General features: G+C 40.2%; 3 protein-coding genes across 4 annotated transcripts in view; 2 read left to right on the top strand and 1 right to left on the bottom strand.

Moving 5' to 3' along the window:
* Positions 1-297: 297 nt before the first annotated feature.
* LOC119908850 (N-alpha-acetyltransferase 20) lies at positions 298-4,665 on the top strand. The gene is made up of 6 exons (XM_038726753.1): positions 298-417; positions 1,036-1,060; positions 1,360-1,450; positions 1,800-1,935; positions 2,210-2,355; positions 3,657-4,665. Exons 1-6 carry the CDS (start codon positions 365-367, stop codon positions 3,740-3,742), a joined length of 537 nt encoding a protein of 178 aa, XP_038582681.1. The 5' UTR covers positions 298-364; the 3' UTR covers positions 3,743-4,665.
* LOC119908849 (crooked neck-like protein 1) lies at positions 4,589-14,202 on the bottom strand. Its single transcript, XM_038726752.1, has 14 exons — positions 14,020-14,202; positions 12,543-12,695; positions 12,121-12,212; positions 11,754-11,912; positions 11,178-11,344; positions 10,590-10,768; positions 10,220-10,390; positions 9,213-9,404; positions 8,794-8,853; positions 8,581-8,661; positions 7,364-7,603; positions 6,293-6,394; positions 5,862-6,110; positions 4,589-5,173 (listed from the first exon to the last, which is right to left on the bottom strand). Exons 1-14 carry the CDS (start codon positions 14,065-14,067, stop codon positions 4,775-4,777), a joined length of 2,292 nt encoding a protein of 763 aa, XP_038582680.1. The 5' UTR covers positions 14,068-14,202; the 3' UTR covers positions 4,589-4,774.
* Positions 14,203-14,279: 77 nt separating this feature from the next.
* cfap61 (cilia and flagella associated protein 61) overlaps positions 14,280-26,569 on the top strand; it is a 35,304-nt gene continuing 23,014 nt past the window's right edge. The window contains exons 1-15 of one of the 2 annotated variants that reach the window (XM_038726751.1): positions 14,280-14,414; positions 15,344-15,500; positions 15,997-16,147; positions 16,401-16,477; positions 16,698-16,765; positions 16,851-16,971; positions 17,705-17,834; positions 19,216-19,389; positions 19,635-19,729; positions 20,614-20,653; positions 21,023-21,159; positions 21,579-21,705; positions 22,842-22,919; positions 23,964-24,170; positions 25,556-25,684. In XM_038726751.1, the coding sequence (XP_038582679.1) occupies positions 15,358-15,500; positions 15,997-16,147; positions 16,401-16,477; positions 16,698-16,765; positions 16,851-16,971; positions 17,705-17,834; positions 19,216-19,389; positions 19,635-19,729; positions 20,614-20,653; positions 21,023-21,159; positions 21,579-21,705; positions 22,842-22,919; positions 23,964-24,170; positions 25,556-25,684 (1,677 nt within the window). In that variant the 5' untranslated portion in view covers positions 14,280-14,414; positions 15,344-15,357. Of the gene's footprint in view, positions 14,415-15,343; positions 15,501-15,996; positions 16,148-16,400; positions 16,478-16,697; positions 16,766-16,850; positions 16,972-17,704; positions 17,835-19,215; positions 19,390-19,631; positions 19,730-20,613; positions 20,654-21,022; positions 21,160-21,578; positions 21,706-22,841; positions 22,920-23,963; positions 24,171-25,555; positions 25,685-26,569 lie in introns of both variants that reach the window. The other variant, XM_038726750.1, reaches the window with a different exon arrangement.

The following is a 26,569-nucleotide window of genomic DNA, read 5'->3' as shown; positions in this document are numbered from 1 at the left end:
TATTTGAAATTGTTCAGGAAAACAAGGTGTTTTCATAATTTAAACAGCAGGTGGTGATAACAAAGAGGATTAGTGAAGTCAAAAACTATTTAGAGAAAGTAAGTAAGTGTTCATAGTACAGTAAAATGTTATTGACTATCTGATGGTTGTGGATTATTATTCCTGCTGCATTAATGTGTATTTTGCATTTTACTGCTGTAGATGTTTTAAATTTGAGCTCATGCTGGGTAGGTTGAGTGAGAAAGTATCATTTTAGTGTGTTTTACCTCCGTGTCAGCAGGGGGCGCTGATCTTTTAGCCTTTTAAAGTAAGCCGATGTCTCTTTTCCTGTACCAGGTGAAAGGCCACACAGCAGCAAGTCAAGATGACAACATTAAGACCGTTTACCTGCGATGATTTATTTAAATTCAACAATATGTGAGTCAAATCTTGTCACTTTCACTATTTTGGTTCTATTTGTTGTTCTATTTGTCGCTAAAGGCATCTGTACATCCTGTTTTTGCTGTGCAGCAGCGATAGCAGGCTAACCACAGACAGACTGCTGGCTGGAATGAATGCTGTGCCAAACTCCATTCAAATAATTTGAGAATTAAGTAGTCCATTGTTTTCGGCTAAAATTATATTTTTTAAATGCCTGACTGAAACACCTTGTGAAACTTTACCATCCTGTGGAACAATCGGCACATATTTTAATCAGTCAACTAACTGTTTTTTAGTGAAAAGTGTAATATGTTTGCCTACTTGTGCTATTTGTTAGCTAACCTAGTTAGCATGAGTAGCAACTGTCATCAGTTGTTAAAATGTAATTTCATATTATGTTTTACATTTGATTCGTGTTTATCGATAAACCCGAATCAAATTAATATATTTTGAACTGATATTTTACGTTAATGTTCATAAATAAGGTTAAATATGGAAACTTTTACAATTATTCGATTGAGTTTGTTTGTGTCTTTACAGAATATGTTGAAATTCTCAGAAGAACAGTTATTGATTAGGCAAACGGATAAATAACAATTATTTTATGTTCAACAGCAACCTGGATCCTTTGACAGAAACTGTATCCTTCATTTCAAGATGAATTAATATCACCTATTGAATGTGTCATATATTAATAATTTAATAAATTAAACAAAATTTACAATGTCTCTTTTTCAGATAACTTTTAATTAACATTTAACACTCAGCTGCCAGTTTGTTTAATATATATTAGCTAGTAGCTTGTGCTGCTGTTGATCTGTGTTACACAGAGAGCGGTTTCTTCTCTAATATTTAACCTCATTGATATAACCCAGAGGAGTATTAGTGTGTTTTATATGCAACAGAAGTTGGTAGTTTTCGTTGACCTTCGACCTCCAGTACGGGATCCCGTTTTACCTCCAGTACCTTGCTCACTGGCCGGAGTACTTCATCGTTGCAGAGGCTCCTGGTGGTGAACTGATGGGCTACAGTAAGTTCTTCTGCTGTGTCAGATTTAAATATTATATAAATACGTTCACACACCCATACTTCACATAACTGTATGTGAGATTGTTGAGAGAACCCAGCGTCCCCCATCTGATAGGATCCTTGCTTTTAGATGTTTTACTACAGAAAGTATATGAAACCAATAGTCAGACATTCTGTCACTGTGCTACTTGGATGTAATTATAACAAAAATAAAGTATTCTGCTTTTTGCTGGGGACCCCCTGGAACTCCCTCAAGGACCCCTGGGGGTCCCCGGACCCCACTTTGAGAACCACTGCTCTGGTGCATGCATTTAACTGTGTGACTCTCTTGACTCGTTGCTTTCTTGCAGTTATGGGGAAGGCGGAGGGATCTGTGGCTCGGGAGGAGTGGCACGGTCACGTCACCGCTCTGTCCGTCGCCCCGGAGTTCAGGAGACTCGGCCTCGCAGCCAAACTCATGGAGATGCTGGAGGAAATCTCAGAGAGGTTTGTACCATCACACACACACAGCGTTTGGAAATTGTTAGTTCATGATGAGATATGGCTAATACAAACGGGTAAGATCTTTAAAATCTGGTCAAAATAATGAATTTCTTCTGTCCACATCAGGGCTTCAACCAAAATTACAAACAAATCAGACCTAATATTTCCTCTGCTGTGTGCATGTTTCACTTCACACACATGTAGCCTTTTGTTTTGATGGTTGTATCACTTAATCTCCTCATCATGAAGGTGTTACTGTGACTTTAATGTTTTGTAGGAAGGGAGGATTCTTCGTGGATCTCTTTGTGCGAGTCTCCAACCAAGTGGCGGTGAACATGTACAAACGTCTGGGCTACAGCGTCTACAGGACGGTGATCGAGTATTACTCGGCGAGCAACGGAGAACCGGACGAAGACGCTTATGGCGAGTTACAGAATGTTTGTCAAAGCTTGAGATTGGTTTCAGTTCATATCAGCAGACTGCGACTACCAACCTACTTGATTTGGTCAAAACACTCAGCAAACAGCTCCATTTTAGTTTGAAATTTGAATGATAATATAGCTGAAAGTACAGTTATGTGCAACAGCGTGGTGCGTTCAGGTGCTGGTGGGAAGCTTCGACACTTGAGCCGTTGCATCCAAGAACTGAGCTGCTGAAACTGAAACCCAAAGGACCAAAAACTAATCAAAAATGGTCATTATGAAGGGGATAATGTGCATTAAAAAGGCTGCGGTAGGTCTGCAGCCTCAATGACAATTACCACACTAAGAAACTCAGTGTGGCCTAAACTATATGTCCACTAACGTGCTTGTTTTTGCCACTGAGAGGCTCAGATTGTTATTATAAGTGTCTGACAACATTATAGAAAGAATTCCTACAGAGATGAACCTTTTCTTTAAAGAGTAAGATCATTTTTGTTTAACCAGTCACTGTATCTGCTCTCGTCAAAGCCACCAGACTCCATTGATAAAAACACAAATTTTTACCTCACAGAACTTGGGAGTTGCTGGTTGACCGCTGCCTCATTCAGTTAGTTTAACGGTTAAAAATACAAGTTTTGTCCCAATTAGTCACACAAAACAAAAACATTTAACGTTTTAAGTAGAAATATATTGAATGCCAAATATTGTCAATTTAAAAAGGGTACTAAACATTTTCTCACTCACCTTTAGTGGCATCAGTCCTTGCAGATAGATTTATTTGCAGAGGTTTTGAGATGTCTGAAGACCTAACTCGTGGAGGTGAATGGCATTTTGTTGGTGTTGCTCCAAACATTAAAAAAAGCCTGTTGAAGAAATGCAGCACCTGGAAACAATCTTCCTGTTACGCTGGATAATCCATAAAAAAAAACACTGTCGACAGTTTTCATGGAAACTTCCACTGTAGAAATATTCTGTATTAAATCTGTTGCCATACTTCTCTGATTATAAAGGCTCATTTTTCTGCAGACAGAAGCTTTTAATAAGATTTTAAAGCTTTGAGCAGCAGGTGAAATTCTATTAACCTCCACTGTTTTGGGGCCTGAGCATAAATTCAGAAACGTTTTTCAAATAGATAAATAAAACGATCTGCACAGATAGATGGCAGATAGAGGTAAATTGTTTTTGTAAAAATGTATTTTGATTAACTTGGAGTATTATAAACAAAGCCTTTATTTGGCAGAAGAGGGCGCCGTTTCTCCAGAACAAACAGCTGACAGGTTATTTCTTTCTCTCTTCTTGCAGATATGAGGAAAGCTCTGTCCAGGGACACAGAGAAGAAGTCGATCATCCCGCTGCCACATCCTGTCAGACCAGAAGACATCGAATAACAGCAGACTGTGGCTCTCTGACGCGCCGCCCGCTTTATCCTGAGGATCGCGTGTGAATTATTTGTGATTACAGGTCCTGCTCAGTTACATTGTACATAGTCAATCTGTCACAGAGGCTGCTTATTATTTCTCAGCGCGGAGTCAGAGAGCCACGGGTTGTACACACTTTGTATTTCCTAAACAGAGACCCTAAGTCCCTCCCCTTCCGGTGACCACCATGGGATCTTTATCAGAAAAATATGTCCGGTAGTCGACCGCGAGAGACATCAACAGTTTTTTGATCCTGATTTATATTTGCTCTGAAAAAGAGTCACAGTTTGTCATAAACTGTTGGACTATAACACTGAAAATACGTAACAAATACCGTAGTCGCACATGTGATGTCTTAACTTTTTTTCTCAATGACTGAAAGTCAGAGAGCTTCCACGTGTAGATGATGGGATGACAGGACCAGGAGCCGTTGGATTAAACGCATCAGGCGAGAAGCTGCCTAGCTAGTAGTGACCAAGCGAGCTTAGCATCACAGCGCTGACATGTCGGTGACGTATACTGTGTGAGACCGGAGATGTAGTTCAATCCGAGGTTTCACACAAAACTAAATGTTACTTTACTATTTTAAGACAAACTCAAAACCTTCTTGACGGACAAAATTATCTTTTAAACTTGACAAAAGTGTGTAATTCAGGGCACAATTCAAAAGGGATAAAAACATTAGTTGCCTCTCGCTGTTGACTGCCCTAATTTTTCCTGAAATTAGGTCTGATGGGGCTGTAGGGAGGGACTACAGCTCTCTACATCCCCTCAGTTTAATGTCCTTGAAATATAAATGAGAAACAACACAACAAGTGAGTTTGACTTGATGTATGTCTAATGGCACCGTTACACAGAAAACATGGGTCATACAATAAAGACTGCTCAGCTGGGTTTGTTGTTTTTGTTAGAAAAACAGATCAGTAGAAAAAAATCCATTCACGATGAACGTCACTCCCCTCGTGTCCCTGAGCGAGGAAACTTTCCTACAAAAACATCACTTTAGTCTTTATCTTTATCTTCGTCTCCGCTCCGGCTCTCTTTCTTATCTTCCTCTCCATCTTTTTCATCATTACTGTCACTCTCGCTGCTGCTGCTGCTGCTGCTGCTGCTGTCGTCGTCGTCATCTCGGTCGTCGTACGTCTTCTCCTGCTCTTTTTCGTTCGCTGTGTTTCCGTCTGAGTCGTTTTCCGGCAGCTTTTCGGGAGGAGCTGCAGGGTCGTCGGAGGACGGCGATGTCGTCCCCTCGTCCATTGGAGCTTCAGTTTCTTCTGGAACCTCATTTTCCACCATCTGCTTCCTCTTCCACATCTTTGCCATGGCCAGCAGTTTGAGGTTGGGCTGGTTGGCGGCGTCCTCTGGGAAGATGTAGTCGTAGTACTCCTCCCAGCCCGCGTCCGACTGAAAGAATGAGGGAAAGAGTTTGTGTCTGCAGCTCCAACAACATTCAATTTCATTGCAATATTTAAATGTCTTGTTTGGTCCAAGCAACAGTCCAGATATTCTGTTTTCATTGCCGATCATTTTCGTGGTTAATCGATTCATTGTTTGGCCTAAAGTCTTTTTTTTGTCCAGAACGCAATGATATTCAGTTTACTGTCCTCTTGAAGTAAAGAAACCAGAAACTATTTACATTTGAGAAGCTAAAATCTGAGAATTTTAACATTGTCTCTTAATAAAAGACTCAAATCGATTATCAAACTAGTTGCAGATTAATTTAAGTTGACAACTAATTGATTAAACTACTAAAAGTCGCAGCACATTCTCATTTGCTGGAACCTGAAGGTTTATTTAGTCTCTGATAAATGACTTATTGACATGGTTATAGTCAGTTATAGAAAAGTATTTTACACATTCTCTTTTGAAAACGTTGGTCTTCAACGGGGATATTTTATATTTAATCTCACGTCACAGTAAAGTTATGAGTTACACATAAAACATCTTAATTTCTACAGATGTATTGATTTGACCCCGCTACTGTCCTCTGCTCAGAAAGAACGAAAGCTCAACAACTTGAGATGAATTCAAGCTTCATGAAAAACAGAATAAAATATGGATCAATATAAGTAACAAGAGGTCCAGTTCTTACCCCGTCCTCGGCCGTCAGCTTCCTCCTCTTCTTCACCTTCTCTGGCAGCAGCTTCCTGACTCTCTCCATGGTGCTGTCGGAGCCGAACTCCTTCTCAAAGTCGCTCCAGGACTCGAGCAGCATCAGCCGCTCCTCCTTCTCCTCGCAGTTCCTCATGCTCTTGTTGGCCTCCTCGAAGATCTGCCGGCATTGCTGCAGCCTGTCGGGGCTGTCGATGGACAGCTCGAACTTGGCGTAGCTGATCCAAACCTGCGCGAGAGGAAGAGGAAGATAAGAGTGTGAGAGTTTATTCCTACCTTACTCTTCTAGTGATGGCTTGGTTGGTTGGTTGAGAAAGCTAGGATCAGATTTACATACCGACTGTCTGAATTCAAATCTTTTCAGGTTTGGAAAGCATTTATTCACAGAGCACAGGAAGCTGCAGTTCTCACCTTGACATGCTGGGTGCGCTGCAGCAGCCTTTTGTAAAGGTTTCTGGTGTTTCCATACTCCTCCTGCTCAATCTCAAAGTCAATGTAGGACTTCCACAGCACCTTTAAAAAAAAAATAGACAACAGACACTTTGAAATGATCAACAAATACATTTTTATGTGCCGACCAAACCCGTTATGTGAAAGCCTAATGCTGTCAGTCTGAAAGAAAGAAATCCTCACCAACTTAAATGCATTTCAGTCATTAAGTGAAGAACATAAAGAAAGGAGAGATATTAAAGAGCAACTTCTGTATTTTTCAACCTGATGTTCCCATGTTTTTGTGTCTATATATCACAAATTTTTTTAACTTAGTCCAGCGAGCGAACTGCAACGTAATCCTTGCAGGGAATTGCTATTGCTCTTGTCAAAGCCACCAGACTCCATTGACAAAAACAGACATTTTACCTCCCAGAACAGAGGTGTTGCAGGTCCATCACTGCCCTGGTTGAGGAGGTAGCGGAAGACCAGAGAGGTAAAAATACTTCCAATGTAGTCTGGTGAATCTAGTGATATAGTTTCTGGTTAAACAAAAAGGATCTAACTTTTTAAAAATGGTCTCTCTCTCTGTAGGGATCCTTTCCATAACCTGTCAGCAGCAAAAACAAGCACTTTGGTGAACGTACTGTAATGGGGCGCAACAGCCTGTTTTTACTGCTCGCTCGCTCAATACTGGAACAAATTCAATAAATGTTATTGAATTATGGTGCAGGCTGAAAAATACTGAAGTTACCCTTTAAAAAGAAGAAACTCCACTGAGTGTTGCAGTGTCAGACAATCCTGCCATGTCTGTTTCTACTTCTACTTTGTGATTTAATTTGCGCCGAAATGTCTTCCTATAACCAACAAAGAAAGTTGATGAATCCAGTTTAATGTTTACATAATGGGCATCTGGCCACACTGACATTAAGCTTTTCTAACTTCCTTCAACAAAGCAATACCAAAATGTAATAGTTTATTGTACCTATGTTGGGAAATAATGTTGGGAAAGAAGACAAAAAGGTTGAACATCAACAGAACTGATATCATTACCTCTGGCATGTCCAGTCGTGGTTGTCCGATGGCGAGTTCGAAGATGCCGCGGGCTCTCTCGATGTCTCCCAGGATCGTCTCCAGCTCCGAGAACTTGATCCAGGTGGTGCAGTTCTCCGGACTGAACTCCAGGTACTTCTCATACAGCTTCCTGCAGCGGTCGAACTCACGCAGCTGCAGCTCAAGCTCGATGTAGCCCTTCAGCAGTTTGTTCTTCGGGCATTTACCGATCGCAGTACCCTGAAGAGGGAAATGAAGAGAAATCGTGTTTGTGTGCGACAGTTGTCTTCTAGTCAAAAACTACGGTGGCCTGTTTTATGAGGTTTGTATTGTTTTTAGTGTTAGAACAATGGCTTCTGTGGCCCTCTTGAGAAATAGATTTCAATTTTTATTAAACATTTACCGGCTTAAATTAAGAGGAAAATAATGCTGACAGTCTATGAAGGTCTTCCATTTGCGTGTTTTTCCTTTTTTTCGTCCTGGCCTCTATGTTGATATAAGTATATGACACCCTGACTGATTTGGGATTTTGAAGACTGATACAGATTTTGATATCTGAGGATTTTACAATCCGATATATCAGCCGATTTCTTTTTTCTCTCTTCTTTTCAGAAACACACAACAAAGATGATCCATAACATTTGTTATATGTAGCTATGAGACCTTACCAATATAAAAATAACATCAAAATAGTTGATTGCAGTGTTTTGTGGTGGATGTGAGGCTTCCAGACGTGTGTTGCCAAGAGGAGGGCTGCAGAGCGCCCTCTGGTGTACAAACTACGCAACAACAATCCAAGGAAGGTTAAAATCAAGGCCAACTGGACTGGTTGAAGACCCTTGAAGAGGTTTCTTTTTTAGCCCTCAGAGGATAAATGGCAGGGATTCCCTACCAGTTAATCAGAATTGAAGAAGTCCCTCGAATGAGAGGTGAAACTTTGAGTACCTTCAAACAAGTCCAGCTGCCCTTGATTTTAACCTTCCTTGGATAACTATGACCTGGATTACTGAGAACCTTCACAGACATATGAAATGACAACACTAAACAACAGTGAAGGGCTTGTCTTTCCTCTCTTCGTTTGCTTTTTAAATGTCATTTATAAGCTGATATAAACACCGATACCAACCTATCTGCAATTAGCTCATAACAGCCAATAATATCGGCACGATGGTCAGGCTATAAAGTATATCTTTGGAAAACTTGAACATGAATCTTACCATGACCTTTCTGGCTCCCTGCAGGTTCTTCTGCCGGATCTCAAACTGAGCGTAGAGCAGCCAAATCTTAGCAAATGTGAACTGAAACGAGATGATCACAATTTAGTAAGAACAACACTAAGACTTTTACTGTTATGCTGTACCAGCTTTCTGTGACACTTAAAAACAACTGATTTGTTATTATAAAGTGGAAAATCAAAAATTCGAAATAACCTTTTTATGTGGGATGAGATCCAGACAGGCCTGGTACACCTGCCTTGTTCTCTCAGGATCCTGAAAGAAAATGGCAAAGGTTATAGTATTTGTTTTTCATTGGGATGGAATCTAAATTAATAGCAGGTAAGATAATTAGCTAGTGAGAGAATAAAAACTTTATTTATACTAAACAACCTGATTGAAACAGGATTAAAACATTTTAGCAGCCATTTAGGCAAATAAAACCAGACATGTTATGAGAAGTAAAATAAGGATTCACTGATTCTAATTGTCCCTAATGTAGAAATTTGTCTTTAACACTTACAGTGACAAAAAACAACTGACATTTGAGTATCCACATCAAGAACAAAACAATATTAACCAGACGTCTGAAAAGTTAGGTTAATTTTGACACCATACTCCACGAGTAAACTGACCTTGACCTCCAGCTCTTCGTACAGAGCGTAGTTGATCCACAGGTAGATGTATCGTTTCCAGTGTCTCTTCTCCTGGATGGGGGGCATGTTGGCGATGGCTCTCTCATAAACCTCTCTCACTGTGTCGGGGTCGGCGTCGTTCTCCACCAGGCGGAGGTAATCAAACCACGCGTCGTAGTTGTGTGGGTTTGCCTGACAGAAATCGAAAAAACATCAGCGATGATGACAGGAAGTGGCGTTTCTCAGCCGCTGGTCACACAGACTGGGCTTCAACAGAGAAGTACCTTCCTGTAAATGACAGCTGCTAGACTAACTACACAGCCAGCAAACATGCTTTCCTTCTCAATTCTGGACAGTCTCAACATTTTGATTCGCAGACTCATTCAAAAACAGGACAAGAATGACTTTTATGGAAATGTCTCTCTCGCATTTTGGCCCGAATGCATTTGAAAAAGCAGCTCAGGTTTTCTTGATCTTACATGTTCGAAACATCAGATATTCTTCATGAATGGCGAGCACCAGTGTAATGGTGCGATCAGACCAAAACCTGCCTGGTGAGATTAACAACAGCAGTCCACCTTACACTCACTGTAGCCAAACAGCTCCAAACAACAAACAACAACAATATAACAAACAGTATTTCCTGGATACGGTCAGTCGCACCCCCTCTCTCAAACTGGCTGGATATTGTGTTGAGTGATGGGATTTGGCGTGAGTTCAATCACAACTGGAGGTGAATATACATCGGCCTGTTTCACACAGAAATGAGTGGGAAGCAAATTTGGGAGTTTTTGAATAGAAGTAGGTGAGAATAGGCCGATTGCAAAGATTTTAAGATTGTACTCTCGCCTTTATGGCTCATGATTTGTTTGGGCCTGAGCATGAAACTTATATATATATATATATCTTTGCCTCTCAAAATAGTTTATAAATATTCAAAACAACACATGATAGATAAAATTAGTGGATAAAGTTTGTATAGGGAAGGTAGTATCCACGATAAATACCTTGACTTCCTCCTCATACTGGAACCTCCGTTTGCTGACGATGACGTCCTCGATTCCCCTCCGGTCTCCAAACTTCTTCTCAAACATCGTGTAGTACTTGAAGAGCTCCTGCGCCTGTTGTTTAGGGATTCTGTCCAAAGCGTACTTATAGATCACCCGGACACGTTCAAACTGTAAAGGAAGGCAATTTCGTACAATCACGGCCACAACCAAAACTCAATTCTTAAGCTAGTTCCACAATCTAATGACAAGGATCTCCACATTTTCACTAACTCTCCAGCATAACAAGAAACTAAAGGACTAAGGCTCTAATTTGAATGCATGCAGTCTGTTAAGAGGTTGTTTTTTTTCTATACTGTGCGGCACAAACCTCTTTCTGTGTCTCCTCAAACTTGGCGAAGGCCACAAAGAGGTTCTCGTCCACATGCTCCTCTCCGAAGAACTCCACCGCCCTCTCGTACACCTTCCTGCTGTGAGCGATGTAGCCGTGCCTCTCTTCAAAACGAGCGTACTTGATCCAGTTCTTCACTTCGGGGTGAACCATGACGAGTACAGCGGAGTTGAGGAGTTTCACACCACAAACAAATATCATCCCGAGGTTTCAAGATTCAAAGTCAAAGGGAACATTTTTACTAATTTAGGACTAAGCAATGAACCAAATAACTGAGAAAATAAATGTTAGATTAAAGGATAATTAGTGACACCGTAATGACGATAAACTTCAACTTTATTTCTGTTTATGTTCCTGGCTGGGTGACGTGGCTTAATGTTCACCATTCTGTAATAGAGGACCATAACGCCAATCCTTATGTATTAAGTTTGCTTATTTTAAAGTTTTTGTGTCCATTATTTGAACACTCACTTTCCCTGTACTGTTCTTGTTGCTGCTGAGTTTGAATTTGGTCTAACGCCACCTCTTCTCAGAAAACCACACTCGTAAACACCAACAAAAGGATATATCGCTCGTAAATGGTGCGGGCTTTGTCCACTTCCTTGTAGCGCAGCTCAAAGTTGATGTAGGAGTGCCAGGCCTGTTCCTCGGGCTCCCACTCCATCCAACGCTCAAACACCTGCCTGCAGCCAGCGATGTTCCCCAGCATCTCCTCCATGTAGGTATACTTGTACCTTTTAAAAGGACAAAAAGTGAAACGTTAATAAAGCAAAGGGAGATATTTGGATAGCTATGTAAAAAAAATCAATTTAGGAGTCAATTCTTTCTGTCTGTACATGTGAAATGAAACACAAACTGTTAGATGCAACTACATTCATCTGTGATGTTCGTCTTTTTATTTGTGTACACTTTTGTTTATGCATAAGAAGCTTTAATAAATAATCTCACTTGGTTCTGATTGGGTGGCCAAATAAGAAATATCTGGCTTTACACACCGACTCAACTAAACTCAACTTCTAAATAATATTAACACCGTTTCTGGGGTTTTTTGTTGTTTAAATATTATTAATGAGAAACATTCCCCACATAAGCCTGCCATTAGAAGCCAAGGCAAATGTTGCAGTATATTAATGTAATTCGTACCAGAACTGGTTGACTCGTGGGAGGATGGTGATGGCTCTGTCCCAGATGTTGCGGGCGTGGTTCACCTGGCGGCTCTTCATCTCCATCTCGGCATACTTCAGCCACAGAGTGATGTTGCGGTGATCCACGTCCAGCGCTCGCTCGTAAATGGAACGAGCCCTGAATCCAAAGGAAGCAGAGATGAGGGAAAACTATACAGTGGAGACATTTGTGGGACTGTTTCTAGTCTGTTCAAGGAGAAGCTCTATGTAAAACTGGCTAAATTTACCTGTAATATTAAAATGAAGCAGTGGCACTAATGATTATAGAGGCAGGTTTGTCACTAGAACATAGCTATTTCAATTGGAAAAAACAGCGTGGACAATACCTCTGGATCTCCTTCAGGCTTTCCTCCCATTGTGCGTATTTTATCCAGTTACTGATGACAGTGCGATTCTTTCTGATGTTGTCCTCAAATCCCTGTAAGAGAAGGCAGACAACAGCTCAAAGTCAAGTCAGAAAACAACAAGGTTGTCTGATAGTCTTTCTGAAGGTGGTTTACTCATGTTCCGTTAAAGCCATAACATGTGTATTTGAGCAAACATGAGTCTCAGACTGAAAGTGTAATCACATAATCTCACACAAAATTATTAATTATATGTTGTATTGAACAAGTAATGATGCTAAAATGTGTGTAGAAAACTCTTTCTTCGAAGTCCGTCGGTCATATTTCATATTTCTGTGAATTGAAATACTGCACATTTAATCAAAACATGCCGTCAGAGAAGAAAATGAAAGTTAAGCACTTACCTTCCTCTTCTTGAGTTTGTAATCATTGAGCTCCTCCTCATCTGTAATCTTCTGTTTCGGGGGTGGTGGCAGAAGTTCGAGCTCCCTCTCTTTGGCTTCTCTCAGCAGCTGCTCAGCAGTGATCTGAACCTCGGCTGGAGCTTTATTCTTCACCTGAGATTTAAGAAGAAGTCCTTTAACATGTAGTTGCTCCAGTCGTGAGCATAATGTCATGATGCCTTGTGCGCTATAAAAAGCAGTATTATAAAAAGATGGAAGGAGGGAAGATGTATTTAATATGACTGTGTATATGTTTCTGTAGATGCCATTAGATGTAGATGTTCTTAATCCTCATCGTCCCTGATGTAGATGGAGTAGTGGATGACAAACTTAAAGAATATAAGAAACTACTACATACTATACGTACAACTATAGTGTAGAATCTTATGCTACTTTCTGGTACAACACCATTACCCATAGAAACAGGTTGGTTATGATGATCTGAGGGCTACACTTTTTAGTAAAACATATATTTTTTTTGGCAGATTTAATGGAGCTTTAGAGGAAAAACGATGCACTTTGTTTGCAATGTAGTGTTCAATTTAAAATGTTATCTTTGTTTAACGTCACACGGTTTGTTTCACCACTGCCAGGTAATATAAGATACAGTATACATACATGTTGGATGAACAAGAATTACTCCTGCTCCTCCTAAATTACTACACCATGCAATATGCAACCAACTCAGCTTAACGTCTTTGAAATGTTTTTAAATACTGTAAATATATTTGCATAAGACTAAGTCAGAAGCCTACCAGTATTTCACTCGTAGACACAAAACAGGGATAATTTAATTCAACCCTCAGTTAACTTTTCTGTGTATGTTCTGTAACTTAATTCTGTTTATTTTAGTTATGTAAACCAATGTAAACTCTGACAGTGTAATCAGAGATGAATATACGTTATCCTTCCTAACTACCTAACGTTACCCATCGACCCCTGTATGTATGTATGTATGTATCTATATATCATTAATCCAAAAGCATCATAATAGTAAAACACTGACAGGGATCATTTAACGTACGAGTTCTTTTACTTTTGGTACTTTAAATTACATTTTGCAGCTGATAATACTTGCATACTTTTACTTAAGTTAAGGTTGTAAATGTAGGACTGTACTTCCTCAGTGTTATTTTACTACTTTTACTTAAAGAAAAGACCTAAATACTTCTTCCACCGCTGGTTAGCTTAGACAGGGAAGTCAGTAACTGTTATTCGAGCCCGTAGGGTTTCCGTCAGGCTCACGTTAACCACTCTTAAAATCTTATGTGAGATTACATTTAGGTATAAGTAAGATATGAACTTCCAGCATGAGGTCTCTGCGCTGCCAGCTCGAGAAGTTCGCTCCGTTAAACTTTAGCGCTGTTAGCATTAGCATTAGCATTAGCTTAGCCGAACTCAGCTCATGGCTCCTCTAAATTGAGTTTCGCCTTCTTACCTTCGCCACCTTCGGTATCCGCTGCTTGCCTGCCGCGGTGGAAGCCATTTCGCTGGCAGGTATATCCCAAAAAAAAAAAAGTTACCAAACTTGCTTCGAGTGTTTCGACAACAACAAAACTGTTAACAGGGAACGAAACGTTTGTTTAGCATCCACCGCGAGCCGCCATGGCAGTACCCACAATGCCTCGCGAGTTCCCGTCAACCCCTGCTGCAGCGTTCTGTTACTATGGTTACAGAGTTTGCGTCCGTTAGCTGGACCGAGACGGAACGTGAACGTGCGGTTTTCACGTTAGAGCAAAGTCTAATTTAGTTTTTAATTTAAATAATATTTAAATAAACAAAGACGTACAAGACTTAACGTTGTGGTTTATTAGGGGTGGAAATCTGTGACAGGTGAGTAACAGTTGTCCTGGACTGCAGACCACGTTAGACCAGGTCCAGATCGAAAACCGCTAAGTCACAGATAGAGCTGTCAAATCTGGACTAGATTAACGTTATCTTATCTACATGTGAAAAAAACAGCTAAATCATTCTAGTCCAGATTTGACAGCTCTGGGTGTTGTGGTTTTTGTTCTGGAGTCTGATGTGGTCTACATGTTCACAAGATTTATAGCATTTTAAATTGTATTTCAGAAATCTGAAAGTATGTTTTGAAGAAACTTTAGCCTCTCTGGGACATTCTAGTCCAGATTTGACAGCTCTGGGTGTTGTGGTTTTTGATCTGGACCTGGTCTGATGTGGTCTACATGTTAAAAAACAGCTAAATCGCAGTTTATAGCATTTTCACAAGTATATTAAGTATTTCAGAAATCTGAAAGTATGTTCTGAAGAAACTTTAGCCTCTCTGGGACATTCTAGTCCAGATTTGACAACTCTGGGTGTTGTGGTTTTTGATCTGGACCTGGTCTGATGTGGTCTACATGTTAAAAAAACAGCTAAATCACCATTTATAGCATTTTCACAAGTATATTAAATGTTTCAGAAATCTGAAAGTATGTTTTGAAGATTTTTGTTATTCTAAAAGTGTGTTTAAGACAGTGTTAAGGCTTTAACCTAAAATCCCTAACAGCTTTCAAAACAGTGGGAGCGGCAAAAAACGGAGGATCAGTTGCTCAGCAATGTGAAGTTAGAAGTTTCCCTAAAGTTTCCCCTTAACAGCTGAATCATGAGCTAACATCATTGTCTTTTCTTTTTTTATGTTGTGACTAAGCTGTTTTGTTGTTGTTGTTGGTATTGTTGTGGCTGAAATTATACTGTCCCTTTCTATCACTGAAATTTCCCCTACAGCGGATTAATACAGTTATATCTTATCTTATCAAAAGCAGTCCAAGTGAAGATGAGGACAATAACTTCAGCCAGTGGCCAGGAGGTAACAGTGACCATCAGAAGAAGTGAATCGGCGGATGCTCAGGGGATTGACAGCCTCATCAGCCCGTCATCTCTGGCGGTTTTTGGAAGGGTCAATGTAATTCATCTTCTGTAAGGCATAATTATTTATTTTTCAGTGTCTTAATTATACAGTTGAGACTTTAATAAATAAGCTTTCTGTATGGAGGTCAGGTCAGTTATGCAGACTGTCATTTAATCATTTTATCGATAAAATGTCAATAGTGAGAATGACAATAGCCCAAGAAAACATACAATAACTGATTAGTTAATAGTAACTCAAATTTACATACATTTTAAAACCATTCCTGCACCTCCAAGCCCCATCTCTTGAAAGTAGTGTGTTTAACCATTTTTTGGCAAAAGGATGATGTTTACATATGAGCACATGACCAGAAAGATTATTTATTCAAAGAGTAGTTTGAGGTGTTTGTATGTACTTTTTAAAGTTTTTTTCCCCACTATGAAATCTTGCCTTGCGAGAAATGATGACATATTTATCGTGTTCTTCCAGCAGTCACCGAGTGCTGTACATACTAACGCGATTCTCTGGTTCTTGTTTCCTCTCTGCCCTCCTGGATACTTCCAGAGAAAAAGCCAATCTGGCCGTGACTCTAGCCAATGAGAAGGACGATATTCTGGCCCACGCTTCCTTCTTCGATCACCCTGTTGGAGACTTGGTGGATCAGACTCACTGGGAACCTTTCCTGCAGAAACACTTCAGGGCTAAAAAAATCACAGTCAGTATAATTCATGAATTCAGACTGAAACTGCAAAGAGATGCTTTTCAGATAGACGGTTAACGAGAACTAATAGTTTTTAATTATGCAAAATCACATGGATCTTTGGCCCAGCCGAACTAATCATGTTAAATACTGTAAGACTTTTCACCATATGAAGTTTGAAGTATAGCTGCTTGTTAGATTAAATGAAATGAAAGTGAACTGACACCTGCACTGGAGAAAACTGGCTACATTTTCTTCCCCCCTGCAGCCTTTGAACACACTCTTCCTTCACCTTTTCGTGGCACAGCCAGATTTCGCCACAGCAAGTGTAAAGGAAATAATGAGGTATACATTTATTTTATTTATTTAAGATGAGTGAAACTGGTGCAGTTAGCAATATTCTTATCTGGAATAGTTACTTTTCGAATTTCAGATTTTCTGTCAGGGTTCAATTCCCAAATGTTATGCATATTAAAAACAGTAGTTACTCAAAGGTGCTTTGCTTAGAAGCCCACAGAGCTTATATATTCATAGAGGTTAATGGTCTCTTATGCTTGTTTTACAGGGCTGTCTTTAATGCCGTCACAGAGCTCCAATATGTCTGCCTGGTCAGCCCACATGTTGGTGCTTTAGGTGAAGAACTGCTTAAAATTCATTGTTACGTTTATCGGTTATTCAAAAGCTTACTTTGAAGAATCTGTGATTGCTGTTTGTCCAGAGCCGGCGCTGGATGAGATGTTTGAGCCGCTGCAGCGCCTGACTGACCCGGAGTCTCAGTGCTTAGCATTAATCTGCCACAGACAAGAGCACTGTCCAAAGCTTCATATCCGCCCAGCCAGGTGATTCCAGATAGTTCCCCCACGCTAACGTAAACGCTGCCTACATGCATGTGAAGATACACTCACCTGCCACTTTAGTAGGTGCACCTTGCTAGTGGCTGAATGTCACAACTGAAATCGAGACTCAGACCAGGAAACGTTTTTGCTTAAATGCATTGAGTTTTTGCCATTGGCTGATTAGCTATTTGTGTTAACAAGCAATGGAACGTTAGTAGAGTTCAACAGATGTGGATCTTCATCACATATGAAGTTGATCTATTGCAGGAGAACTCCCCAACAAGGTTACAAACCCAAAGCCTTGACATATTATCAACTTATAAAGTCCTTCAGGCAAATCTACACATCCAGAAGACATGGAGTAACATTGTCATTCTGTTTGTGTCCGCCTGGTGAATGTATGTTTAATTTTCACTCTCCTTCTAGCTTTGGTTTGGTCTCCCCCAACTCCTGATAAAAATATGTGTCCCTTTAACTGGTAGATGTTTCACTTTCTAGCTAAATTTGACTATCTGCCATTTAGATCAGCTTCTTTGCTGAAAACAGCGACCTGCTGATGAGGTTTATGAGAGAGATGAGTCAGTAAATATGCTGTAAAACCAAAACTATCATCTAAAAGAGTCTTAAAGTTTATGATAATTATAGTGGGTTAAGCATCCTGTTACAGAGAGTAATTGAATTCATTGTAATATAATAGCTTTAAGGTGTAGGCTTCTCCTCTTGTTGTACCTTACAGGGTTGAAGATCATGATGACATCATGCGCATATTTGCAGAGCAGACCAAACTGCTCTCAGCAGACCAGCCGTACTTCCTGGCAGAGCTCATTGAGGAACAGAACGAGGAAAATCACACCGCTGTTTGTGAGGTTTGCTCAACTCTTAGCCCTGTCCTCACTTAAACACACAGAATTATGTGTTGTTTTTATTTCAGGTTAATTTTTGGACTAAGCCGAACCGAACCACAGAAGCTATTAAATTTCAATACCATTTTTCATCCTTCCTGTTTGTTCCCAGTCATTTCTGATCCGCTGTTCCACTCTGAACATAATGGAATAGCAGCTCGCTGATGATGCTTTGACTGATGAAATCCTGCTGGGGTCTGTTCCCTCGGGACCTCTGAGACGACAGATCGTCTCTCCCCTCCCCGCCAGCGGGGCTGACATGTGTTCATGGCAGCATATGGCAGATACGAGCTGATACTTGGCCAAGACATGCTCTCACTGAACATATTGTGTCCAGACATCTGAAGCATTTTGGGCTTTTTGTCTGAATATGTTCAGCACTCTGAGAACAAACAGTCAAACATTGCCCCAGAGGGTTGGGCAGTTCACTCTGCCGAACGCCATAAACATTTTTGTGAAGCTACAGAATATCTCGTTTAAATATTACTGGGGTTATTTTCTTATCCTGGTAGATGATCTGTTATAGACGATCTTCTTGTTCTTTGTCACAAACAGGATTTCAGTCCAAACTCAGAGCAGCATGAGAATGAACAGCGGTTTAAAGCCCAGTTTCAAGAAAAGAAAAATCCTCAAGATTTGTTGACAATCGTGTTCTTAAACAATATTTATAGATGACAAAAATATATAACTCACCTCAACGTTCATTTAGTAGTTGTTCTAGTGCTGTGGTGATAATGTCACATGATCTTTATCAGTAGATGGACAAAAAGTCCAGTTTCATGACAACTTATCAAACCGAGGAGAGGTTGTTCTGTTTGAAACTCAACATTTATAAAGAAATAAATTGACTCAACTAAACCCCAAAACTCAGAAATTTGTGATGAGATTGCGATTTTTAAAAAGTCACACAGTTTGTTTGTTTGTTTGTTTATTCAGTCATTATCACAAATCAATAATTGTACACATATCCCAGTTTAAACTCAAACGGTACCTAGTGACTGAAAAGGGCTTAGGCTGAAGCAAAAGCTTATATATCCTATCCAACTGGACAGTTGCTCTTGACTTTAACCTTCGTTGGATAACTATGACCTGGATGACTGAGAATCTTCACAGACTTATATATCCTATGTTGTTTTTTTGGCAGTGCTCTCGCTGCTCAATTGCTAATTACCAAAAGTTCTTCAGGACAAATCAGAAACATGTCTTACTGTGCAGGAGAAAACAGTGTTTAAAACCTCCATTAGCTGGTCGAAGGCTGCCGGGTTAAAGACATATGTTACAGTAAGAAGGAAATATGAGTGTGACCATGTGACGATGCACTGACGTCCTTGTGTTTCCTCCACAGTGTAACGGAGTCGCCGTTGGCTTCATCAGTGTCACTTCTGGTGTCGATTTGAAACAGCTGCACGACAGCTTTGAGTTGGGCGAGTTTAATGGTTTGTACAAACCTGCCGCTCTGCCTGACTCAAGAGAGGACGAAGAAGAACTGAGAAAAACCCAAACATCTGATTCACAGCAGGTAACTTAACTGCACTCCTGTAAACTCACTCCCTCATATTACAAATAAAGATACTTATAGTCACAAGTAGGAAGCATTTCAGTAGTGTCTCCTCGCTAAAATGTGTTAATTAATACAATTAAAGTCATGAGTATGATATTAACATTTGAAAACTAAAACAGCAACAGTCATTAACAGTTTAGTTTTTAGTCTTTGCCTTCTACTTTGTCGTATATTTGTTGTTATTGTCACTTTCATCTCAGCAGGAGGAGAAACAGTCGACTGGAGCAGGACATGTTTCAAAGAAATCCAACGCTTTCTGTATTCAGGTCTTCATTATTGACAAGAATTATGAAATGAGGTAAAGTCGAGGGATTAATGAGCGGGCTCTTAGTGTATTTGAACAGTCTTTTCTACAATTAAAGGACAAAGCTGGCAATAATCTATGTTTTATTATTGTTAAAAACCAACACTGAATGTATCCTACGATTCTAAAAACTATTAAAATCAGTGAGCCTCTCTGCTGCACTGGGTGACATGTTCCTTCATCACCATGAACACACACACTGTAGTTTATTCTGACTCAATCCCCCAAACACCATCCTGCTGCCCCAAATACTCACTATAGGACATGTGGATTCATCCGCTGCTGAAAATAGTCCCCAACAAATGCATTATTTCCTCTGGTTTGGGGCCATCTGCTGCAGGCAAGTTACATGTACTTATTAAAGGGTAACGTGCAGCCAAAAATACTTTTACTGCATTAAGTTTCTATAATTTACAGGTATCAAAAGTCAGATACAAGTCTATTTAAGAATTAACTATATTTAAAAAAAATACTCCACCAAATTTTTTCTCATAAATTTTTTAGGCGATGCTTTTGCAACAGCGATGGCAGCTGTCCAGAGTTACATCAGTCATATGCTGTGTTAAAGCAGGGAGAATGACTGTTAGTTGGCTCCTGCTGAGCTCCTCTCACTGCCGCCTTACCTCCCAGCTGTTACTGAATATGAAGTCGAGTCGCTTCCTGCCGAGAGTGAGCATGTTATTAATGAGAGCTGTGCTTAAAGTGACAGCGTGACAGAGCTGAAGGCGAGAAGTTGAGCTGGAAGCAGCGGGCAGATTGGTCGGCCAGTTGTTCCACCACAGTGATCACCAGCTTTGGCAAGCTTGGCACTGATTCTGAAGTTGGCACAGACATATTTTCACTTAACGTCCCGACCCCTTCTTCTTCTTCTCTTCCAGATCAGTGGACTTTATTCCACATATATTCAAACTTTTCCCTGTGAGTATCATCTTTGCATGTTACAGTTAAGAAATTTGGCTCTACCAGAAAATAAGTTTTTGTTTACAAGCTGCATAAACAGACAGCAGTAAATAAGTCAAACATCTCTGTGTTTGGGCAAGAGACAAAATAAATACTCCCATGTTCCTGGAATGATAATCTGATGTGCAAGAAGTGTTCCAGGTAGAGAAGTAAATGCCAGGATGTAATTGTAAAAAACTGAATTCCTTTACACATCAGGAGGGATTTTAAAGTTATCAAAAAGACATGACATGGATTTTCATGTATTGGAGCGTTAATAAAGTGAAAGATCCCTGTCACCTTTTTGAGGATGTATTGAACATACAGATGTCTGTGTTTGTCTGTCAGGACCTGGACTTCTGCATCATCACTGTACCGACACTGTCCCCCGATTTCATGTTGCTGCAGAGCTTCCAGAGGGTGCTGCCCCGTGCCAGCAGCTCGCTGCCCCGTGAACTCTACATCTCGCACCGCACCGGGCTCAGGTGGGTCCTCCTGTAAAAGAAAAGAAATAACATTGTCTGCTTTTCAGCTACGTCACTGTCACATCAGTGATGCTGTCTCGGTATGCCTCACAGGATAGCAAGTTTACAACTTCTCCACACTCCAACATGAATAAATGACAAGGAACTTTACACTGACATTACAAATACTGCAAATACTGTCCAATAGAATTATATAAGTATTTTATTTGTATTTTATTCAAATGTATGTTTTTCCGTGTGTGTCTAGCGTGAAGGGGCTGCAGAACCTACATTTCAACAAGCAACCCTGTGTTGTAAAATGACAATGAATAACCTTGATTTTGTTAGAGGACGGTGGTCTCTCTACACATTTGTGGCTCCACCTGTAAATGATAATGACACAGACCAGTGTTCCTCTCAGTTTGCGGCTGTTCTTGCAGGAGTGTGAAGGTGAGGCCGGCTGTGGCTGCAGACCGGCCAGCTGTCTTTGATCTGGTGAAGGGTCTAAGACTGAACCAGTCCCTGCTGCAGGACCTGGACAGCTTTTATGAGACCCGGAGAGACCCGGTCAGTCAGCACACACTCATTCCAGCGCACCTGGGTTCTACCTGCAGCCACTCTACATATATTAAATACATCATGTTAGTCATATAATCATGTATCTATCAACTTATTACGTTCTTATCCTGCTCAGGTGTGTAAATTCCAGATCCTGTTTACTTACTAAACGCTCTCCAGACAGTGTCGCTGTCCAAAAAGTTGATACTGTAATCTGTGTCACCTTCCATTATTACTTGGCTAATGGCTTGGTGGTCTATTTTTGCCCTGGGCTTTGCCTCTCAGGCTACAGGCTGCGCTATGGTGGAGCTTAAGGCCTTTTGCAGCCTGAGAGGATTACTACAGACACTACTCATGGCTAAAAACTACTTCTACCTCCTCTGCATTTTATTTTAGAAAAACCCAAATATGCTTTTATTTTAAATCACATATTCTCCCAAAAAAGTTGAACATCAGTCAAATAGGACAGAGCTTTCTTTAGTTAAGATCTATCACTACCAGCTGTTATTCCATTAGTTATTGCATTCTTTACCTTCCTTTTCTTTCTTTAGTTAAAAAACCTGTGACTTCATTGTACTCGCATCCCTGCAACCAAACCTTATTCCTATATAAACCTATATTTTTTATTCATTTATGGAGTAGCAGTTTGCCACTGCAGCCAAAGTATGCAAAATATTATTTTTAAATGCTATATAAACCAATTTTCTCCTCCTAAACAGAAGCTGGACTTTAACGTGCTCAGTGTTTGGAATTCATTTTAATTAGCATAAAAGCAAATAGAGAAAACATCGAGGTTGAAATATCTGTGCCGCCTTTAACGTTTAAAATGAAATGATGATTGTTTTGGACAATGAAGTGTGACTCGAGCTGGTGATGATGATTGTCTTGGAATAACGAGGAATATCGCACGTATGCCAGGGAACAGATTGGTGAGAATTCAGTTGAACGCATTTTCCTCTCTGACTGACACCCCAGCTGTCACTGCCGCAGCTCCAAAACTGATAATTACTTCTCGAATGAGAATGCAGCCACTTCATGTGTATTCATAGCACTACACTAATACAAGAAGGAGCATCCAGCTCATATTCAATTCAGTACACGCATGTAAATTTACACATTTGTTGTTTTGTTCTCTTGTTTGTCAGGATGGGGTGTTGCTGCAGGCTTTCGTGGCCCAGGTGCAAAGTCAGGTTGTGGGGATACTGATCATCAGAGACGAGCAGGTAGTTGCAGTTCACTCGACATTGTCCTCAGATGAACCTGAAAGTGTTGGGTCAGGGTGGGATTCTGTCTCTCAGGATCAATAACTGCCGAACTCAATTGAAAACATCTTACTTTTAAGAAGACATAATTTTAAAAGGTTGTAACCACCAAAATATTTATGTACTGCACAGTTAAATATATTAGCATGAATATGAGTTGTAGAGGGGAATTGTAGAATCTGACTGAAAGTATTTTTTTATGAGATATTGAACATATATTGATTCTGCTACATCACTTTTCTTTTTTAATTGCTCTCCCCAGTGCTAGTCCCCAACACTAAACTGCTATTGCTGTAGAAAATAATTATAAGTAGCTTCAAAAGTAGAGACATAACATAAAATCAGTTTAGTGCTGACATGATTACTTGATCACTTAAAAAGTTGATTGGCAGAAAAATTGATGAAATTATGTTGGGAAGATGTTGATGAAACATCAACTGTTACACACAGCACCACTAACAAATTCCACCAGAGATTAATCAATACCTGTTTTATCTGTTATTTCATTTCAGTCATTTAAATTAGTTATCGAGCAAAAATGCTAAACGTTATGAGGATTTCTGGCCTTTTGTCTGTTTTATGTCAATCTAAAATCTGTGGGCCAAGCAATCTGAAGGTTGTGATATTTCACTATTTTCTGATATATTATTTCTGAACCCAATTTAAAAATAATTTAAGGTTTAATTTATAATGAAAATAATCAAAAGTTTTAAGCAATATTTTCTCCAGAAAAAAAGTATAAAATACATCAAACAGAAAACTATATATTTAGAGTATTTAAAAACTTTATGATCTTTATGACTAGAATAGAAAATGAAGATAAAATAATAATAAATAATAACACTGTTTGTCTGATGAGTAGGACAGAAGAGATATGTTTATATAAATTACACTCATCATCAGCTTTATTACACAAAAGAAAATTAAAATAAGAAAATATCAAAAACAAATATTTGTTCTGAAAATGTCCCTCTGTCATGTCATTATTGAATCTGTCTTTGTCAGGACATCGAGTACATTCGTGGCCACTACAACATCGAGAACTTCATCTATTTCAGCCATCACCGCTACGAGGAGCACGCTCAGATACGCCACTTTGTCGTCAAACCGTCCTTCCAGCACTTCACCAGACACTTGTTTAAGGATGTCCTCCGCCTGGCTCACAAATCCTGCCTGTTCCACAGAATCTACCCTTCCTACCAGAGCCAGGAGGTGGGTGCACAGGGACCTTCGGGCCCTTACAGGCCCTTCACTGGTCCCCTTCCAGCCTCTGTTCATGTCTGTGCAGATAGACATTGCCATGTCATTAGTGTAATGATCCTCAGTTGAAACACTGCAAAAAATGTCCTGTGTGATGCGCTGATTTCACTTGTTGGCAAAAGAGAAAATTTCACTTTTATGAATTTTCTCAACATAGATTGAAGGAATATAAAATAGGTGGGTGACCAGTTTCACATCTACAAATCAGTGTTTGACAAAATCAGTACGTAGCTCCAAAAAGTAGCTGGATGTAACTGGTCAAATCTCATCACGGTCTTTTAAGTCAAATCCCAGTAAGTGTAACAACAGTAAAACTGCCAGACAGGACATATTGGACAGGTTTTCTGTTTTTCAATCTAGACAAGAGAAACAGCGATTTGCAGTCTGGTTTTTTCTTAGCCCTCAAAAACCTTGTTGTCAAAATACTCAGTAAAACCTGATAGAAAACATGCTTTTTGTAAACATTTAAGGATCTAAATCTACTTTTGAGTTCCTGTTTATGTTTTTTGATGCCTTAAATATTTGCCCTTTCAAACTGGAGGCTCTAATATGCGTGATTAGAAATGATGGTAAACATTTTACTAAGACTTGAAAAACAGTCTGATCGTTATCCTCTGTCCTGCCAAACCCATATATGACCCTTGATGTTTAAAATTAGGATTAAATATTATACGTATTGTCTTTTTTTTAAACTGCCTTTTCTATTTTCTTTTTGTATTTCTGGCAATAATTTAATGTTCCTTGTTGGTTGTAATACCATTTTGCTCACCACCTGCTTCACACTAAAGTGAACAACATTACACAAGTCTACAGCATCTCTCGTCTTCTGCAGCTCTTTAGGCTGATCACAGAGATGGATTTGTATTTATAAAAATGTTATAATAGCTTTAAGCAGCAGTATTTTTTGCAGAGTACCGCCCTCAGCAGGCTGCTGTCCCCGGGGTCAGGGCAGCAGGTGCCGACAGTGCTGCCAGCTCCACCTCACCACACCATAATGAGACATTTCCTCAACGTGTAGAGGCCTCCACTTTCTCTGTTAATTACCTTCCACAAACAAGCACCAGATTGGGAGATGATGATGTGCAAAGAGAATAATGGCAGAAGATAAACAGAGAATTAGCTCTGATCAGGCAGTGGATGAAGCCCTGGGTGATGTTTTCCAGGCAGCTCATATCAGCGGTGTAAACCTTGCATCATCTAACCTCTTCACCAGAGCTCATTATCACTGTGTCGTCTTCCAGTGGCCTCCTGAGCCCCCACACTGATGCTGTTTGACCTCAGAGGAGATTTTCTCTTTCTGAGCTCTCTGACATTGTGCCCTCTTCTTCTGCACCCAGAATTCCTGTGTCCACCATCTGGATTTTGTCCTCAACTGCGCGGTCCCTGTCCGCCCGCGACGCCAGATCATCTACCCGCTGGAGGAGCTTGGCATCAATGCCCCTTCCAGGCAGATCACCGAGGACCAGGTGGGCACTGCAGCAGCTGGCTGACAGGGAGCAGCCTGCCAGGGAATGTAGATTAGCTGAAGGCTGCTGACAGAGGGAACACAGCAGGGTGTTAATGTGACCACTAGATGGTGCTGTTTCAAAAGGTAAAAAGCCCAGATCCGTAGAAGAGGCTTCACTTAAATGTATGGAGGGGAAACTTCAGTACAGAAGGTTCATATCTGTGAAAATGTTTGGATCTCAATTAGAATTAGAAATAATGTTGTGTTGGTTCAACCAAAGCTTGTCTACACAACAAGTATTTGTAGGTAGAAAAGGCACTCACTCATAGCAAGAAGGTGGTGGGTTTGAGCCTTGGTCGTTCCAGGCCTTTCTGTGTGGAGTTCGCATGTCTCTCTGGGTTGATTGGTGATTCTAAATTGTCCTTAGGTGCGTGTGACTGGTTGTTTGTCTATGTGTGGCCCTGCGATGGACAGGCGACCTGTCCAGGGTGTACCCCGCCGTTCACTCGATGTCAGCTGGGATTGGCTCCAGCTCCCCGTGACCCTGTACGCAGGATAAGCGGTTGAGGATGGATGGATGTTAAATCTTTAAAAATTACACATATATATGGGTGTATATGGAGTTAAAGCAGTAAAAGAAGTTGAAGCGACAGGTCAATTTCAAGCACTGAAAGAAGTTGAAATGAAAGTGTTAAAAAGAGTTGTAGCTCAGAACATTCTAGTTTTATGTTTTAAAAAGTCTCAGTTATTTCCTTAAACAGTGTGTCGTGTTGCAACGTTACTCTGACAGCAGGAAATGGTGCATTTGTTGGGGACTATTTTAACTGGTGGATTAATCCACAGATGGTGCTCTAGTGAATATTTGCAGCGGCAGGACGGTGTATGTGACTGAGTGTGACTGAGG

Source organism: Micropterus salmoides, unplaced genomic scaffold, assembly GCF_014851395.1.
Source record: "Micropterus salmoides isolate LMB-PRFRI ecotype aquatic unplaced genomic scaffold, ASM1485139v1 Ms_hic_scaffold_18, whole genome shotgun sequence".
Taxonomy (NCBI): domain Eukaryota; kingdom Metazoa; phylum Chordata; class Actinopteri; order Centrarchiformes; family Centrarchidae; genus Micropterus; species Micropterus salmoides.
This window is presented reverse-complemented; position numbering and strand designations above follow the sequence as displayed.

Coding starts and splice junctions, on each gene's coding strand:
- LOC119908850 (XM_038726753.1), top strand. CDS start 365: ATGACAACATTAAGACCGTTTACCTGCGATGATTTATTTAAATTCAAC. Junction 1,451..1,799: donor TGGTGAACTGATGGGCTACA/GTAAGTTCTTCT, acceptor GCTTTCTTGCAG/TTATGGGGAAGGCGGAGGGA. Junction 1,936..2,209: donor CTGGAGGAAATCTCAGAGAG/GTTTGTACCATC, acceptor AATGTTTTGTAG/GAAGGGAGGATTCTTCGTGG.
- LOC119908849 (XM_038726752.1), bottom strand. CDS start 14,067: ATGGCTTCCACCGCGGCAGGCAAGCAGCGGATACCGAAGGTGGCGAAG. Junction 8,662..8,793: donor ATCTCATCCCACATAAAAAG/GTTATTTCGAAT, acceptor ATCTCGTTTCAG/TTCACATTTGCTAAGATTTG. Junction 5,174..5,861: donor AGCTGACGGCCGAGGACGGG/GTAAGAACTGGA, acceptor TCATTCTTTCAG/TCGGACGCGGGCTGGGAGGA.